This window comes from Thunnus maccoyii, chromosome 3, assembly GCF_910596095.1.
Source record: "Thunnus maccoyii chromosome 3, fThuMac1.1, whole genome shotgun sequence".
Lineage (NCBI taxonomy): Eukaryota > Metazoa > Chordata > Actinopteri > Scombriformes > Scombridae > Thunnus > Thunnus maccoyii.
In genome coordinates, this window is record NC_056535.1 from 14966272 (window position 1) to 14984298 (window position 18027).

The following is an 18027-nucleotide window of genomic DNA, read 5'->3' on the forward strand; positions in this document are numbered from 1 at the left end:
TCCAACAGCTGCAAGTGAGCACACAGGATATGAGGATGTGGTAATGAAAAATAAAAATAGAGTAATAAAATTACTGAATAATGATTTTTATTGCCATACATGCAGTAATTGATTAGGATTGTGCAGTCTTTTCAAAAACACTTTCATGTAATGAATATAAATTAGGTGTTTAAGGTGTGGTAAAAGGCATCTGTGGAATTAAGAGCACATCTGGACACCAGATGCTCTGTCATATGAAAGAGACTTTTTCATTCTGTCGTTATGTGATGTATGTCCACTACAGTGGCAGCATGTGAAAGATAATGAACTTTTCTTTGCTCCTGGGCCATAAGTAAAAGCAAATCCACTGTATAAATGAGTGATTATGAGTGATTACACAGAAACTTTAATGATTTTTCACTCAAATGTATTATTAACACCCTGCCTGGTTGTGTTCACAAAGAGATATTAGGAGCTCTTGGTAGAAGTCTAATTGAATCAGCCTTTTTGTAGGTTTTTGTATTTTGTTAAATCAATAACATCACATCTGATGGATAAAGCTTTAAATGAGCAAAATGGATGTGTGATATGCTACAGATTATCTCCAATAATTTGTACAATTACACTCTGATTGCATACCTTGTTTACATTTTGCAGATATAATCCTGCCAGAACATATAGAATTAGTTAGCCTTAATACTGTTATAACATCCTGATTATATTCTTCTTCCACTTGTTTTTCTTAATTATTCTTCCCACTTAGCTTTGGATTTGCTTTCCTGTCTTACCTCTTATATAGCATTTTTAATAGCAGCAGTGTCTCTGTATATTTGATCAGCAGTATACAAAACACAAGTAGATACATGTCCTGTAATTATTTTTTTTTTATTAGATAACATATCTAAATATGATTAAAAGATTAATGCCCAACTAGATTTTGAAAGAGTTCATGTCCCTTTTAGCACACTTTGTACATTTGACAATATGTGTTTGATCTATCTCTAACTACAGGATGTTGTGATTGTTGTTTTTACATATTTGCTCCATTTTTCACACACGTTTCCATTCTCGTAATAATTATTTTCAACAAAATTAGGTGCAGAGATGCTGCAATGCTCCTTACACCCCAAAATATGAGACAATATTAGACAGAATTTCTTTAGGCTTAGCAGTAATGGCAGTATAAATGTGAAATTCATCTTGAGAGTGGCAACACAAGAAAATTCATGTGGTAGTTAAGTTATTGGCCTCTGGGAACACAAATAAACTCAGTAAATTTCATGGATTCGCTTAATTACATTTGGACATATACTGTGCGCCAGTTAAAAAATGTTTGTTTTGGCTTTATTTGATAGCTGGCAGTGTAGAGACACAAGAAAAGTGGGGAGAGGCAGGTGTGACAAGCTACAAAGGTCCCTTGCTGAATCAATGCAGTATGTGCTATGAGTGTTCAAAATGGAAAGGATTCATCCACTGAGGAACAAGAACATGCTCATAAAATCCATTGCAAATTGTAAACTCAAATATGATATTTCTTGTGAACAAAGGGAAATTTTATCCTGATGGAGGCACTACACAAAAGATCTAGTGGTTACCAAAATATTAATTCATTGAGGCAGTTACTTCTGGATAAATTGTCCTGGACCAAAGTGTTTAACAGATGGAGAAACTGAACAACATCACCTACCTTAGGACATACTGTAGGGGAAAAAAACGTAAATATAAATCAAAGGGGGATCAATCTCGATTTGTAAAGGGGAACTATAACATTTCCAAGACAAACAAACTCAAATTCATAAAAAGGGCAAAGTACAGATATGGTCTAACTTATGGCCAGCCATTACTGATGACCACTTGGCACTATGTCATATTTTAGTCATCTGATGCAAGCTGACTTAAGTAATGAAGCCGTCATGATGTCATGAGCAGCATGTGTAAACAGTTCGAGAGCCTGAGAGGGCTGCAGCTGCTCTCCACTTCAAAATAATTACTGGTGTCCATCAGCAGCAAAGCATACTCTGAAAAGTTTGGACAGATCACATTTCCTACTATTTATCACTTACATATGGTGGTGGGGCAAATTTGACTTGCAATGAAGAGAACTCTGTTGTTTATATAGTGGCTGCAACTGTAGACAACTAGAAATTTTAAGTCTAAAATTTTTAGTCTAATTTTGGTGTTTTTTTAAAGAGAGTGGGTTTGGTCATCTGACTACAGTGTGTCAAGATCTCCACAGAATTTGCCTCACTAAATGCATTTCTGGTTCGTATATACTGTACATGCAACTTCATCTGCAATTTTACCTAAAATGTTCATTGTTTTAAATGGGACAAAGTACTAAATCCCAAGGTATTACCATTTCAAATCCAGAGATTACTGTATCATTGGCTTTTCTTTGTGAAATTATCACCTGTAATGTAAATTTAGAGAAGGACATACAGTTGTCAAGCAAGCTCATGACAACTAGTCAGCAGGAGAGACTAAGAGGGTCAGTAACTGCAGCCTGATGGTGGAGGTCACATATAATTTCTGTGATATTAGAGTACCCCATAAGTGATGGAAAAGTGCATGGGAAACACAAGAAACACAAGCAACACGGGAAAACCAAACACTACTGTATTTTCTTTTCTTTTCTTTTCTTTTTCTTTTTTTTTTTTTTTTTACAGAAAAACACATGTTGGAGAAGGTGGAGGGGGAAGATGGAGAAAACTGCAATGTAATTATATTTCAAAAGGGAGAGATTAGTTTTAAACAAAAGATAGAATGATAGGGTGTTACTCTTTAGACCTGACTAGACTAGTAGTCATTCCAGTCTGATGAGGGCCTGCAGGTTAAAGAGATGGTTTGGGTAGATAAATGATTGAGCTACTGCAGGACAGGACTGTTGTCTATTCCTTGGATCTGAGTAGTCACAGGCAGCCATGCAGAGGGAAGTTGGGAAACCCAAGTGAGGAAGGATTCAATGCCGAATGCAAACCTGCAGGATGGCAGAGTTGCTGTGATGTGGCTGTGAATCCCATCAGGATTGTTGTTGGTGTGAGAAGAAATGAGTCAGGACTTTCTGCGGAAGTAGTGCAGCAGCTCAGTCTGGTTTAGGCTGAGTTTGAGGTGGCAGGCAGACATCCAGCTGGAGATGTCAACTTAAATAGTAAAATGTTTGCGGGGGTATTTTGATTATGTACCAACAACAATAGTGGACAGCTGCCTCTGTAAACTAGTTCAGAGGGGGATTAACCTTTGACCTCAATAACATTCTGATGTCCAGATGCAACAAATTCTTTGGGTATGAAGCAAAGGCAACATCCACATTGCTTTACTGGTGTTGCCAAATGCTAATCATTAAGTTTCTTCCCCTGCAGCGCATTTAATTAAACTCTTTCGTTTGATGACCTGATGGTACTAAAATGTTAAATTATGCACTTTGGCTGACTTGGTTTTGTTGCCACATGGCAATAATAAGTGATAACAGAGCAGCAGATCCCTGCAACATTACAGATTCAGTGGACTAGACTTAGACTGGTTAACATTTTCACACCATAAAAAATTCTGTGTACATGTCCTGTATTTATACAAGCATATGTAGGAAATGAGTCAGACATTTGAGATTAAAGATTTCCTCAACACATGGTTTAAGATATATAAAAAATATTGTGTCTGATATGGTTTTTCAACAAAAAAAGATCAGTTACCTCGTTGAAATCCTTAAAATGACATCTACTCCTTCTCCTTCAATGAAAAATTCAGAATCTATAGATATGCAAATACTCTTCATCTCAAAAGTTTACCTGCTGCATGCAAGATGCCTCCTTCTTCAATGAAAAGTTAATTCTCAGTGTTTGTGCACTGGAGGCTTCAAGTTTCCACATCACAGCTCCGTACATTGCATACTGGGCCATGATTGGTTCCAAACTAGTTGTGATGTCACAAATCCTGCTCATAGGAATACGCCTTAAACTGAGATTTTCAGTGAGTACATAGTGAAGCAAATATCAAAGCAAAGTAACAATAACACGTTTTTGAGTGGAGGGGGACTTTAAATCTGACCTTGGAAATAGCAGGCACTTTTTAAAAAAATATATAAATTACTGTAGTTAAAAATTTATATTTTTAAGCAAAAAAATGTGCAATTAACCAAATATTTAAGCCCACTTTGTTTTGATGACTAAGAACATTTCTTATTTAATGATTAATGATGTATAAGAAATATCTTAATGATAAAAAGGTTTACTGAGCAACTAGTTTCAGCTTATGTGATCAGCCATCCAATAAACAGAGAAATGCCACCAACAAAATACAAAAACAAAGTATTTGTTATTGGTGAATATGTGTTTCAAGGCTACAGACGACTATAGAAGGAGATTGCTTTATTATTAAGAGCTTTAACTACATAACCTGGTGCCGTTTGGATGGAAACAGAAACGTTTACAGTGTCAAGAGTCTGAGCAGATACTGCTATATGAGTGTGGACATGTACAGTATTTAACTTATGTTCATCATCTTTTCGCAGATGGACTTAAACCCACATGCTCATGGTAAAAAGTTATGTCTTGTACTGCATATCTAAGATTATTGAGAGAGGGGGAAATTAAACATACTGTCTGCTCACTGCATTTTCATAGATGCTGTTTCAGGATCATTTTCTCTTAATACTGGAAGCAATTTATAGTTTCATATCACCAAAGAAACGTCCAGCAGAAGTTAAATAAAAAAGGATGAAGTGCATTGAAGTTGGACTCATGTTAATTATATGGTCCCCCCACTGGGTTATGATTTGGATAAAAGGGTTCAGAAAGCAAATGCACTATCAAATATAGTGGAATAATGCCAGAACGCCAATAACAATAACAGCAAAGGACACAAAGGTGAAATGTTTTCTAATATTAATAGCATCAGTTTTAGCTCATGAGTGCTGTTGTGGGATTTCCTTTAATAAAAGTGGATTTCACAAAGAGAGAGTGTCTTTCAGAGTTTATTCCAGGATCACACATAAAGACTCAGTGCCTGCATTAGACAAAGAGCCCCAAACACAGTAAAACAGTCATAATTATAGTTGTAACCGCACCTTTAACAGAAAGTTACAGAGCACTTCATCACGCTTAGACAATTCAACCTTAGCAATTAACTGGTAAACCATAAGATAAGAAGCCTTTATTGTCTCTTGTAGGAGAAATTGTCTTGGGCATTTGACAGAACATGGGTGATGTAGCAGCCTCTCCATATACACACAATATATCCGTATACATGTACAATAAAACTACAGTTAATGTGCAGTATCACACACAGATCCGTATACACCAGAACATACATGTCAAGAATATTGCACAATGCCCTACACCAAAATCAGGGCCGGCCCGTGGCACAGGCCACATAGGCGGTCGCCTAGGGCGCCAAATGAGTGGAACGTGGGGTTTTTGGAAATATGTAGTCTACAAGTTCTCCCTTCTTAATGCTTTTCCTGTCCTTTGCCCCATTAACTTGCAAGGATTTTCATCTAATTTGATTTTCCAAAGCCTTATTGTTCAGTCATTTTTCACACAACAGCCACCAAACTTCATCTGCTACCTCAGGCAATGCCACCAAACACTCATTGAATGGCACCTAACCCTCACTTGCCTTTTTGTCTGGAGGACTGGGAGGACTTTGTCTGGGCTGGAGGTACCATTGTGGAAATTGATTTTAGTGCAAATTCATATCTTCTTGGACTGGAGGTTGCACTTTTTTGGGGGCTCCGATCTAAATATTTTGGGGCTTCGATTTAAAATCTCGCCTAGGGCACCAACATAGTCAGAGCCGGCCCTGACCAAAATGTTACCAAGATATTGCATGTTCCCCACAATAAGAGCCATAATGTTTCAACTCCACTTCACTGTCTTCTCAATATCTCCTAGAGAGAAGATGAAGGCAGCATGACAATTATTTTTCCAGCCCTTCTGGTCATTGTGATTTGAGTTTAACAGACAGGTTACCAAACCATGTTGTGATGCCATAACGATTAATAGATTCAATGGCTGCCCTGTAGATCAATAACATAATGCATTTATCTACTCCATGGACCCAGAGCCTTTGCAGAAAATGTAGACGCTGACTGATTCATGAACAAACATTCTCCACTTGATGAGCCCATTGTAACTGAGATTCAAAGTGAATATCTAAGTACTTGTACGTTGTTACGTGCTCAACTCTCTCCCTGTTGATTAAAACTGGGCTGTGATCACCAACAGACTTGGGATTGAAGACCATTTCTTTAGTTTTTTTGACGTTGAACATCAGGTTGTACCCCTCACACCACTGTACAACAACTTCTATCTCTGACTTATACATAGCAATGTCTGAATCTTCTGTCAGTAAACTGAGTATGGCTGTATTATCAGAATATGTGTTTGTGTACTGGTTTCTACAATTGTTTGTATATAATGTGAAAAGAAGGAGGGACAGTTGCGCTTTTGTTCATTACTTATCAGTGTTTCTTTCTTGGAGGAGTTCTGCCTCCGCATCTATCTGCTGAGAACTGGAAGTTGAAGGTCGAATCACACAGCTTCACTTCTGATAACATTTCTACACCTGCTGAGAACTGGGAATTGAACACTTTCTCACACAAGTAAAAAAGTTTCACACACACGCACATAATCATAAAACAGTGTAACATTAAGAGTATAAATTTCCATTACAGTGCTTCAATTACTTTCTGCCATCACCTTCAGTTTTCCAGTGTCTGGGCTTCTGTCATTAGGGCATGTGCTGTCCTGTTCTTAATCACCACCCCCTGCAGCAGCAAAAGGGCTTCAAACCTGCACTGTCCCGTCTCCAAACTCCTGACAGACAAAAATACCAACCTGTAATATACAGCCAAAATCATAAAATGAGAGCAGAAAACCACCATTTCTGTTTGACTCCTTTGATTTGGACTTCACAAAGATCCATACCAGACATGTCTGGTAAATGCAGATAATATAATGTGTCTTTTTTTGCTAATTATATAATTGTGGTCAATTTGGACTGAATTATATTTTAATTAGAGAGAATCTAAAATGTCTTTTAGCACAAAGCCCTTTAGGTTTATATGTTGTTGGTCAAAGATGTTCTTCTAGCAACTGCATCAAAAAGGCAGAACATTTTCTGAACATGATTGTGTTAGTCATCTAACACAATGAACACTCTGTGCTGGAGCATGCAGGCTTATTTTTAAATCACACAACAACCCAAAGCAAACAAGCAAGATGTAGATTGTTGGCAAACTCAGTTTAATCTATTTTGGATTCAGGCTGTAGTATTGTGAATTAAAACCATGATAACTGACAAGTCATTTTGAAAATTTCTCAAATTAATTAAAAACACCAAGGCTCTGTCTCATGGAGCAGGCTTAGTCAAGTTAGCAGGTTAACCAAGCAGCAACCTCTGAGGCTGAAAACTGCAGTTCCTCGAATGGCCACTTGATGCTGGCTCCAAAAGCAAGTCAATCTCCATAGAACCTCCATGTAAAAATGCCCAACTTTACAGCAGAAATTAACATGTTTACAGCCTGGTACAAAAACAGTTTTGGTCTCTATAGCTAATTTCCCCATGACAACTGTATGGGGGGTGAATCTTTATATAACTCACCCTTTTGAATTTTATTAAGGCTTAAAGTTATGCATAATTAAGGGCGTGGTCACTTTGAGTAGACTAACAGATGGGTGCTGTCACAGGCAAGTCGCTAGCATGGCAACAACATTGGTTAGGTAATGTCAACATGGCAACCCCAGATTCACAGAATAAAGCCGTAGGCATCGCTATTTCAGTGTGTTACCAGTTCATGAAAGTTAATTGTAACATTTTGATCTTTGTTTGGTTGTACTAAAGACCCTCTAAGGTGTCGGATGTTCACTTTTTTCTGTTTAATACATTTTGTTTTAATGGTTTTAATCCTGTTTTTCACTTGCGAACATTAGCATTAGCATTAGCATTATCACAGTTAACCACAGACTATAATGCACCGTGCTGACAAAGCTAGCAGCTACCAGCTAGCAGCTAGCGTTAGGGTCAGCTCCACCCTCTCGTCCAAATATGGTCACTTCTGGCTCCAAAAATCCCAGATGGCGACAGTCAAAAAGCAAACTTGAGGCTCCAAAACGGGAGTCCACAAACCAATGTGATGTGATGGTGGCTGCATCAATTATTTTTTACAGTCCATGAAGATAACTTTGTTAAAAAAGATATAAAATCAAAACTTAAAATTGAGGATCATCATCGTTTTCAAATAGTGTTCTCATCATTACTACAATGAACCAAACATTTACTCTTTCATTAGAAGCACTTTTACTGAGAGAATTTACAGCTTTAAAGGAAATCCAAAACAGCACTTTCAAGTTTGGCGAAAGAAACCGAAGATCATTATTAAAAAACAATAATATTAAAAAAGCTACAAAAACAAGTCTAGTTTCAACAGAGATTTACTTTCCTTGTTCTGACTTTTGTGAGCTGAGGAATGAAGTACATAAAATGTGAAAAACAAAACCTGTATCAAGTGATGATGCAAATGTTTGTCCATACCAGAAAAAATAAACATCCCTGTTCATCTGCAGTGTGAACAAGCCACAGCCTTCAAGGCAACGAGTAGCATCGTCCTCCATGTTGTTCATGTATGAATCACTGCATAAGACCATTATTAAAGTTTATCACACATCCATACATGTTTGGCCTTAGTTTGAATCCTCGATCCTCCGGAAAATTGCGAGAAAATTCTTCCCACCATTTCTCTGCACTTTCTTTCCTTCCTCTGTACAGGTACCCAAGCGATTTATGATGACATCACCGACCTGCCAAAAGAAGTTTGTTTTTGAAGCTTATTGAACAAAATTACAATAAGATATTCAGCAGAAGATGAACTCACATAGACTTTCTTTCATGATTCAGTTTACTCACATTATTCCTTAAACATATTAATCACCAAAATATCATAGTAAAGTGTTCATTTTTGTAATCAAAGTATGTTAACTGTAAAAACAAACCAAAAAAACATTGTTTATTTAAAACATGACTTGCTTTTTAAAAGAATAGTTTGACGTTTTGGGAAATATGCTTCTTGCCAAGAGTTACAAGTAAGAGCTAAGAAATGATTAGCTTAGCTTAAAGACTGGAAACAGCAGAGAAACAGTCAGCCTGCCTCTGTCCAAAGTTTAAAAAAAAAAAATCACCCAAACCTAACAACATCTCTAAAGCTCACGTATGAACATGCTAATATCTTGTTTGTTTAATCCGCACAGAAACAGAAATGTAAAAATGGCAAGTTGTGGTTTTGAGGTTAACTTTGGACAAAGTCAAGCTAGCTGTTTCCATCTTTTTCCAAAGTCATTGGGAATTTCTGACAGATATGATATCTCCCATTTCGCAAAAGAGCTAGCTACAGCTACAAGCGTAACAGACTGCTAGCAAAATGGCTGCAAAGCCTCCACTGGTGGTAATTACATAAAAATATAACTCAATATTAACAAAAAGATCACGCTAATTTAAAAGAAGATATATATTGCTTGTTTGTATCTGCTTTCACTTTTTAATGTTAAAATACGCAACAAAACAAAAGTAGCTAACATAGACTATTGATCTGGTGTGGTTAGCAATGAGGCTAACTATCTCGGAATAATGTGTGAACACTCCCAAGTTGGAATAACGCCTGGAACATACAGGATGCGTGAGCAGCGTGTGTGCATCGTGGAACCTCTTGCTTTTCATTTCAGCGCCCATGTTAACAGGTTAGAGCAGCCACACAGCCCACTGCTGGCTGCTGCATCGCATCATCTAGAGATCTGCCTATTTTCTCCGTGTGATGCGCGCGGTTCTCAGGAGAAATAGACAGAGAAAACAATAGAAAGATAGGGCTGCCAGTAGCAGCGCAGCAGAAGTGCCACAGCAGACTCACTGCCTATGTGGATGCTGCAAGCGTGCAAGACGCAGCAGTTCAGCGACGCACATGCACACACGCTGCTCACACATCCTGTGTGTCCCAGGCGTAACAGGAGGTTTTCCTATTCTTGCCATTCTGCCAACGTCGTGAATGCAACATACGCTCGGCTGCTGGCTGTAGCTTCATATTTAGTATACAGACACGAGAAAAGTATTGATCTTTTCATGTCACAAAGAAAGTGAAAAAAGTCCAACTATTCCTTGAAAATTTAAGAATTTGACCTCTTTTCTTCCAAAGAGGTGATGAAAAACAAATATTGTTGTCATGACCTGCAAACACGGGGATAAAACAACATACCAGTTCTTCATCGGGGACACGTGTAAATAGTGGATGTTCAGTGAAATGCTTCACCATCCAGAGGTGGACTTCCTCCACATCTGTAATGGTATACACCAAACCCTGACATGACCAGACAAACACAGGAAGGTTAATAACACAGTTCTGGGAAAAATATGTTACACTTACATAGAACTTAAACATGGATCCATTTATCAAGTTAACTCATTTATCAAGATACACGTAAACTTTCTTTTTCTTTTTTAATGTTTTTTTTTTCTAAACGCTGTCAAACATTGCAGCCTGAGTTAAGTGGTTTCATCACCTCTGGAGAGCAATGATCCTTGCTAGGAAGATAAAAATAACCTACAGACAACACAGAGGTTAATCACCTATGTCACTGTAGTTTACTTTGGAGAACAGATAGCATTACCAGAACAAGGAATTCTTTGAAAACTCAGCGGTGGCACAGATTTCCACAGCAGTGCAAGTTAGCACGTATAGGTTTTTTTTTCAGAGAAGCCAGGATGAGGATGAGAGACTGTGAGCATGTTATCTGCACACCTGTTTACTGTTTGAGATCAAGTCACTAATAAATAATACATTCAGATTAATTTTGGTATGAAACTGCTTCTATAAAAGAACATTTTCTTGACAGCTTCCCCACCCTACAGCACAATTATGGCTGCGTGCCAATGCTCAAGGCCCTTGAAGAGATTACACACACACACACTCACAACATACGCATGCACCAATGCATCAATGCACATACAGAGAAACGCACACACACCAGAGGAAAAACGATAAAGCCAAATTTAGACACAAGCCTTCCATTGTTCCAAACAACCTCCATCAGCACTCGCTCCCTATTCAAGTGTCCCACTGCTGCTCTGACAGCTCTGACAGGCAGGAGCGGGGTGTGTACAGACGTCAGCCAGCTGCAGGCCACACTGGTTGCCCAATTTTATTTCGTTGAATTCATGGATTTCTACACACTGCAATCAACTGATAAAATGGTGAGGATAGTGGTAATTTATTGTTTGACTACTGAAAAGTCAGCGTTGTTTTTTTTTAGTAAGTCTCATTTGCAGATATTTAAAAATGTCTGCAAATATAACTGAAACTATTTTATCAGTACTGAAAGATAAAGGTGGATCTATTCTCTATTTTTCTTACTGTAAACAAATCCCATTAAAAGAACAAAACCAACAATGATTTTATCCTATTAACAAGTATTGTCTGTGCAGCCAAAGCCTAATATATCTCATTCCTCTGCGTCATAGAGCTCCATTGTTTTCCAAAAACTATTAAAAATCCCACATTCACAATCCTGCTGTTGTAAATACTCACTAGAGCAAAAAAACTGTGTTTTAATCTGCAGCTTAAAATGCACAAGCACACAGTTTACTGCTGTTTGAGTAACTTTTGCTAAACATTACAGCGCCCAGCTGTTTTAGGAAATTACTGAGCCTTTTTAAAAAAGATGAAATTATATATTTGTAAGCTGTAAATATCAACATCTTCAGTGGTAATGGGTTAGGGGCTGAGTGCCACAGACAGAGTGGGGAGGTCAGAAAGTTAAGTTGACAAAGAAATAAACAATAATTGTGGAATTCACTGAATTCTCATCTTCGTATGTTCAATTTTAAAAGTTCAAACAGACAAAGTGTCATATACTGTAGAGAGAAGCAGCAGTTCGGCTTGAACTTAAGTGATTATGTTTATTAATTGTTTAGTCTAAACAACGTCAACAGTGTCATATCTCAAAGCCAAGAGTAAAATCTTCAAATTGCTTGTTTTGTCCAATAAAAAACCAAAGATATTCACTTTACAATGGCATGAATCCTCATATCCGAAAATCTGAAACCAGTGTATGTTTGGAATTTGTGCTTTGGAAAATGACTTTTAACGATCATCTATCAAATTTCTATTGATTGTTGCAACAAGTCTTACTCATGTACGTACCCCAACTCTTAGTGTATAGGCATACTCTGCCAGCAACGTGGGACTAATGATCCTCCATTTGTGCTTGGTCTTCTTAAAGTGAGGGTCAGGAAAGAGGAAGAACATCTTACTGAGCTGAAACACAGGGAGGACGGGGAGACGGTGAGAAACTGTAAGTAAGCAGCAGCAAAGTGTTTGAATTCACAAAAACACCACTTTTCTTTTTAACTCTGGTTGATTACTTTGCGTCTTTCCCACACATGAGATCAAAACTAAACTTTCTATTTTTATCTACTTTGATACTCTAGTTCTAAAATGAATGAATGCCACCACTTAAATGTGGCCCACATAACATTTTGTGGTTGGTTGTTAAGCACCGTGGATTGCAAAACTGGAATTTCCCTCCTTGATTTTTTTTTCTTCCATAAAGTTCCCCGTGTGTCTATCGTTGACAAGTGTACAATTGCAGGCTCCATTGGTATTAGTCTGGCTGATAGATTAAAAACCATTCCAGTAGCTTTTTATTAGTTAAAATAAATAATGTCAGGTATAGACAGAAAGATGTGGGTATAATCACTGTGGACTGCTGCAGCCTCGGGGGGCTGCTTCAGTGCTGATAGAAGATGGAAAAACCTTAACACTTTGAATTATTTTAGGGTTACAAAACATACCAAGAAGAAGAAAAAAAAAGAAGAAAAGTATTGCAGGTCTTTAGAATGTGCTGTTTCAACACTTGAAGCACGTCATGCATGTGAGAAGGATTGGAGCTAGATTTTGAGCGCTAGCCTGGGTGGTCGTCTTTTATTTCTCCGCTTTGAAAAAAAAATAAAAAAATCTGGGTTGTGAAGACGGTTTTATTCTAATCATGAGTGAGGAAGGTAACCGAGAATAAAGCTGCACGGAGAAAAATGTTAATCTCTGCTCAATGAATACGAGTCAAGAGATGCAATTTATGAATGAGTTGAAGGGAGTGACACCGAAACGCAAAACCAAGCCAAGCTTCTCCGTCCAAACCATGCAGATGTCCGGACGACTGTTCCTTCGAAACACTTCAAATCTCAGACTGGCAAGAAGTCTTAACGCAAGCTGTACAAATATTATTTAAAATGACCTTTTAAAATAAAAAAAGTATGCTTTTTTGTACGAAACCAGTACAGTATAATTATTATTCCATAAATGTGTCAGTGTTACAGCATTTACTTCCCTGCGTTCATTTTTCAGTTTATACTCGCTCAGGGCTTTTGAGGTGAACCTTTTATCCAGGGTACCTAATTTAACCCTGGCACACTAAGCCCACTGTGTAATCTAATGCGAGTTTCAACAAGTCACAGATTACCGCAGCTAATTGGAACGGATAAAAAGCATCTTGCACTGCTCTCTGCTCAGCTGATGCGATGCCTTGCGTGTCAGTCAATGACCCCATTGTTGTGGATTTATTGAGCAATCCGTATAAACTAATTCAGTCCATATGTTAAACATGAGGAAAGTAATTATTTTTAGTTTGAAACGGTTGGGCTGCATACAGTTATTACCTTGCCAGTGCCAGGACAGATTGTCAGCTTTAATTTAAGGTTATTACAGGCCACATCAGATGAGCAATTAAAGAACTGCAGGCCTTTTGTATGTGAGCTCTTATTAAGGGGGGCGTCAGCAGTATGTGGGCACATTAACATCACATTCAGGAGCTTTTTATACAGCTGGCTCAACCGATTTCCAAAAAAAACATGCCTCTAGTAGTATCTAGCCATGCAGATAACAAGGTATGAGATGTCTGCCTGTAGGGAAAATGATGGTGCTCACAGTGATTTAAAAAAAAAAAAAATCTTTGTTAGAAAGTTGTTAAATCAAAATTGTCTACAGTCAGATTCTTTACAGAGGTTACAGAGAGTAACAAGGTCACAAATTCTTGAAAGGTTGTTTTGTAGTTTGGGTGAAGTGACCCTTTAACCTCACTTAAGTTTATGTTGCCTGTGTAGTGCCTGTAGTGGTATAATGCATCTTGGGTCCTCCCTGGAAATAGAGAGTTCTCTGTCCCACACTTGCCTACATGAACCAGCATGCACCGCTGTCAGACCTGAGCAGGTTAGAAAGTGAGTTTGTTTAAGTCTTTTATGATTTCTGACTTTTGAAAGTGAGGATTTTCTTGATAAATGTGTGACCACAGCAGGCACTGAGTCAACAGAAGCAGGATTTATATGCAACCTGAGAGAAAAGGCTCTAAGGTCTGTAAGGCAAAACAAAGTCCAGCCAAAGTTAGACGTGCATGTGAAAAAAAAAAACGGGTATCAAACCTTAAAACCTTTCGGGTGCCGATGAATACGTGTCCGTAGCACCACAGCAATAAAAGCTGTCAGGCACTGAAAGCTGTAACTGAATGTCTAGTCAGATGCTTAATCTTGATTAGTTATTCCCTGATTTAAATCAGAATGTTGCCAATTTCAGTAATTTTTTTATCAAGTTAAGTATGGCTGCTTGTTTTTAGACAACATTTAACATTTGAGAACGTCTTCTGTTAAATGGATAAAGAGTTTTGTTGAACAAATGTTTTTATTTCTCAATGTGAGGTATTAAAAAAAGTATCATTTTGGTATCTGGACCAAACTTCATGTATGTATTGACACATATATAGAAAACTTTCAAATGACTCTTGTCAGATGTTTGATATAATCTAATTTCTTAAAAAATGTTCTCGACTAATGGTTATATTTTCCGGCTGTGATCATTTCATTGGAGTATTTACAAAAAATTGCAAGCTGTCATTAAAAATGCAACAACAGGCTCAATTGCATTAATTCTTGTGACCTGCAAGATTGACATTTCCTCCAAACACAGCTCAGTCAGTTTAACATTAAAGCCTTAGTGTCTGGTTAGAAGCGAGAACCACTTCAATCTGTTCTGTCGTCTGACAGCAGCACAAATACAGAGGCGAACCCACCTGTCCTTTGGAAAAGAAGTTGGGGAGGTACTTCATCGCATTGCTGCGAATGCAGGCGATGTTCTGGTAGCTTCCTGGTTCAGAGGCACGGAGTGACTGGATACGATCCTGAACGTAATCTGACACTTTCACCCGGATCTCCATGCCCAGGATGAGCTTGTCTGGGAAAAGTGGAGATAACTCCACTGAGAGAAAGTAAAGATGCACAAAGACACAAACAGAAATATGAATGAAGATGACATCAGGTCAATACAGAACAAAACTCTGACCTGTGAAAACTCTAAAAGGCAGCAGATCAGTAACATAACTACCTAAAAGCCCGCCGTATCCACATCCAATGTCTGCAAACTCAACTTGTGGCGTCCTATTCTCAGGTGGGTTGCTGGTAAAGAAGTCTGGATACAGCTTGAACCAGTCCATCTCCTCCGGACACACTGGGCTGACGAGGAAAGAGAGGGAATTATTTCTAATAAAGAAACAAACAACAACAAAAAAATATTGCCAGTGTTTTCTGTGGATTATCCAACGTAATAATAGGGATGCTGTTTGTGGAAAGAGGTGGAAAGAGGTGTTTTAAATGTCATTTTTCATTGCTTTGAGCACCTATATTATATTACATTGGACACAGAAATCTCAGACAATATCTTAAATCCTTTTGTAAAAACTTTTAACATCACTAGTTGGGGAAAAAGTGAGCAAATATGTGGCAAGAAATGCCAGTTTGCTTCTTGATTTTCTTCTTCTACATTTATAAAGGCACAAACGGGACTGACAGGGCAGCAGGTACTGATATATATACTGATATAAACTGATGTAAAGCTGCATGAGGCAGTGCAGTGCAGGTATAAATCGTTATATACAGTCTATGGTATAAATGCAGACACATGTGCATCACTCACTAATCAAACGTGTGGTGAGCCATCGGGTTTGAATGTGCTCGCTGTCTGTAGTAACGTTTCTGCGGCATAGACGAACTCATGTTGCTCCCGATAATATTAAGTTTGTCTGTTTGGTTATTAATAAATACAAATATCCACTTCTAGTTATCGATTTCCAAAGAGTCTCGCTTGTTTCTGGATAGTTTACCACCGGTTGCGGGTCGCGGCGTTTTTACGTCATCGCTGCGCGTCTCCTCTGGGTTGCCAGGTTTGTTGAAAGAGAAGTAAACTATGAATCTATCTGTTCGTTGCAAGTAAAAAAGTAGCTGCTGCAGTTCAGTTTTCACTAAGATGAAAGTGAAGCACCGAAATGTTTTTTTTTTTAACTTTTGATAGTAAGAAGAGGCTCATCAGAATCGCCTCTCTCTGTCAAATTATTTAAAATTGGCTATTATACTGTTGGACTGTTATTACTGATGCACTTGTATGCAGCATCTTTCTTGTCTTGTTAGTCTACGAGTGATTTTCTCCTCTCATATCATCTCATTTCAATTGTCTTAGTGGCCAAAAGACGTAAAACTGTATAAAATTACATAAGAAAAACAGAAAAGATCAAAGAAAACTCTAAAAAAAAATATTTCGAAAAGTTTTTTATTGTGTTTTTTTTCTCCAGTTAAAATCTGCTACTCATTCATATCAAGATGCTTTGTCACTACTGCCGTTGATTAAGGTGGATCTGATTTTTACTACCCACCTATAGCCTACCATTTGGGAGTAACATTCATAAACTGGCACATTTGATAAACTAATCAAATACAATTTGATAAAATAAATCAAACTAATCTGCCCATCATTCCATCATCTGCCAAACCATTTCCTTTTCTCCTGATACTCTTACTTATATAATAAAGCTGCCAACTATGGCCATCAGATAATTGGAGTGGAGTAAAACACACAATACTTGCCTCTGAAATGTACTGAAATATATAGATAGATATACGCTACTTAAAGAGATAAAATAGGGTGTTATGTTGCTGTACTTTACTTGAGTAAATGTACAAAGCTACTTTCTACAGTACTGTTTATATAATTGTTAATGTGTGATGTTTAAGTTGCTCCCTTCCCTCAGGGTAATTTTACTTCTTCCTGGCAGTTGTTGTTTGATGTGAACCCCTAAAGAGCACATTTGTGTGTACTGCCTTGTTATCATATTCACTTAAAAAATGATTTTATTAGAAACTGTAGCCCTCTAACCCAGACTGAATGGAGTAAACAAATGCAGGGTTTCATGGAAATATGGCCAAAACACAGGTGACAGGCTCGTAATACTTTCTGAAGCTGCTCTGTTGTCTTGCAGGCTGAAAATAGAGATTTCACAAGGTTGAATACTTCATTAACAAAAACACAAATATACATGTATGTTTGTTTTGCTCTCTGCAGGCTTAAACTTCACCTCTTGATTTTTAGTGTCCACACAGCCAGAGATTCTTTACATTGTGTTGCCTCTGCAGGTCCCTCTGGGTCCTCTCAGTCAGCTCTAATATCCTTCTCAATTCCCTGTCAACTTGGTGACACATCATAATCCCTCTCCTCCTGGTGTGCGACTTTATGAGAGAGAGTTTGTGTCCACAGATCTAAATACAACTTTCTACTGTAGATTCAGCAGTATCCTATTTCACCTGAGTATTATTGGATTAGACATGTACTGTAGACTACTAGACTATTATTAACACAATGTGAAGGAATATGGATCAGACTTTTTTTTCCCAGATAATACTTTGAAATGGTTGACAGGGAAGAGAGACAAAGGCAAATGACACGTGTCAGAAGCCTTTAGATATTTACAGCCAGGATTTATGTTACATCATTCTGCCAAAAGGAAAGACTCTGGTAGCGTGGGCAGGACGCCGATGGTGGTTTTTTTCGCAGGCAAATCATGTGTTCACTCAGTTTAAATTTCACTAAAACTCATATACTTTTTGATAAACATAAAATCTCCTTCTTTCTTTCCATCATCTGCCAAACCATTTTCTTTTCTCCTGATACTCTTACTTATATAATGAAGCTGAAACCAT

At 37.8% G+C, this 18027-nt stretch overlaps 1 protein-coding gene across 1 annotated transcript; it reads right to left on the reverse strand.

The window, feature by feature from the left end:
* Window positions 1-8257: 8257 nt before the first annotated feature.
* Window positions 8258-16207, reverse strand: mettl1 (methyltransferase 1, tRNA methylguanosine). Its single transcript, XM_042401495.1, has 6 exons — window positions 15974-16207; window positions 15386-15513; window positions 15075-15259; window positions 12161-12274; window positions 10217-10318; window positions 8258-8774 (listed from the first exon to the last, which is right to left on the reverse strand). The coding sequence occupies exons 1-6, from the start codon at window positions 16051-16053 to the stop codon at window positions 8658-8660; spliced, it is 726 nt and encodes a 241-aa protein (XP_042257429.1). The 5' UTR covers window positions 16054-16207; the 3' UTR covers window positions 8258-8657.
* Between the last annotated feature and the right edge of the window lie 1820 nt (window positions 16208-18027).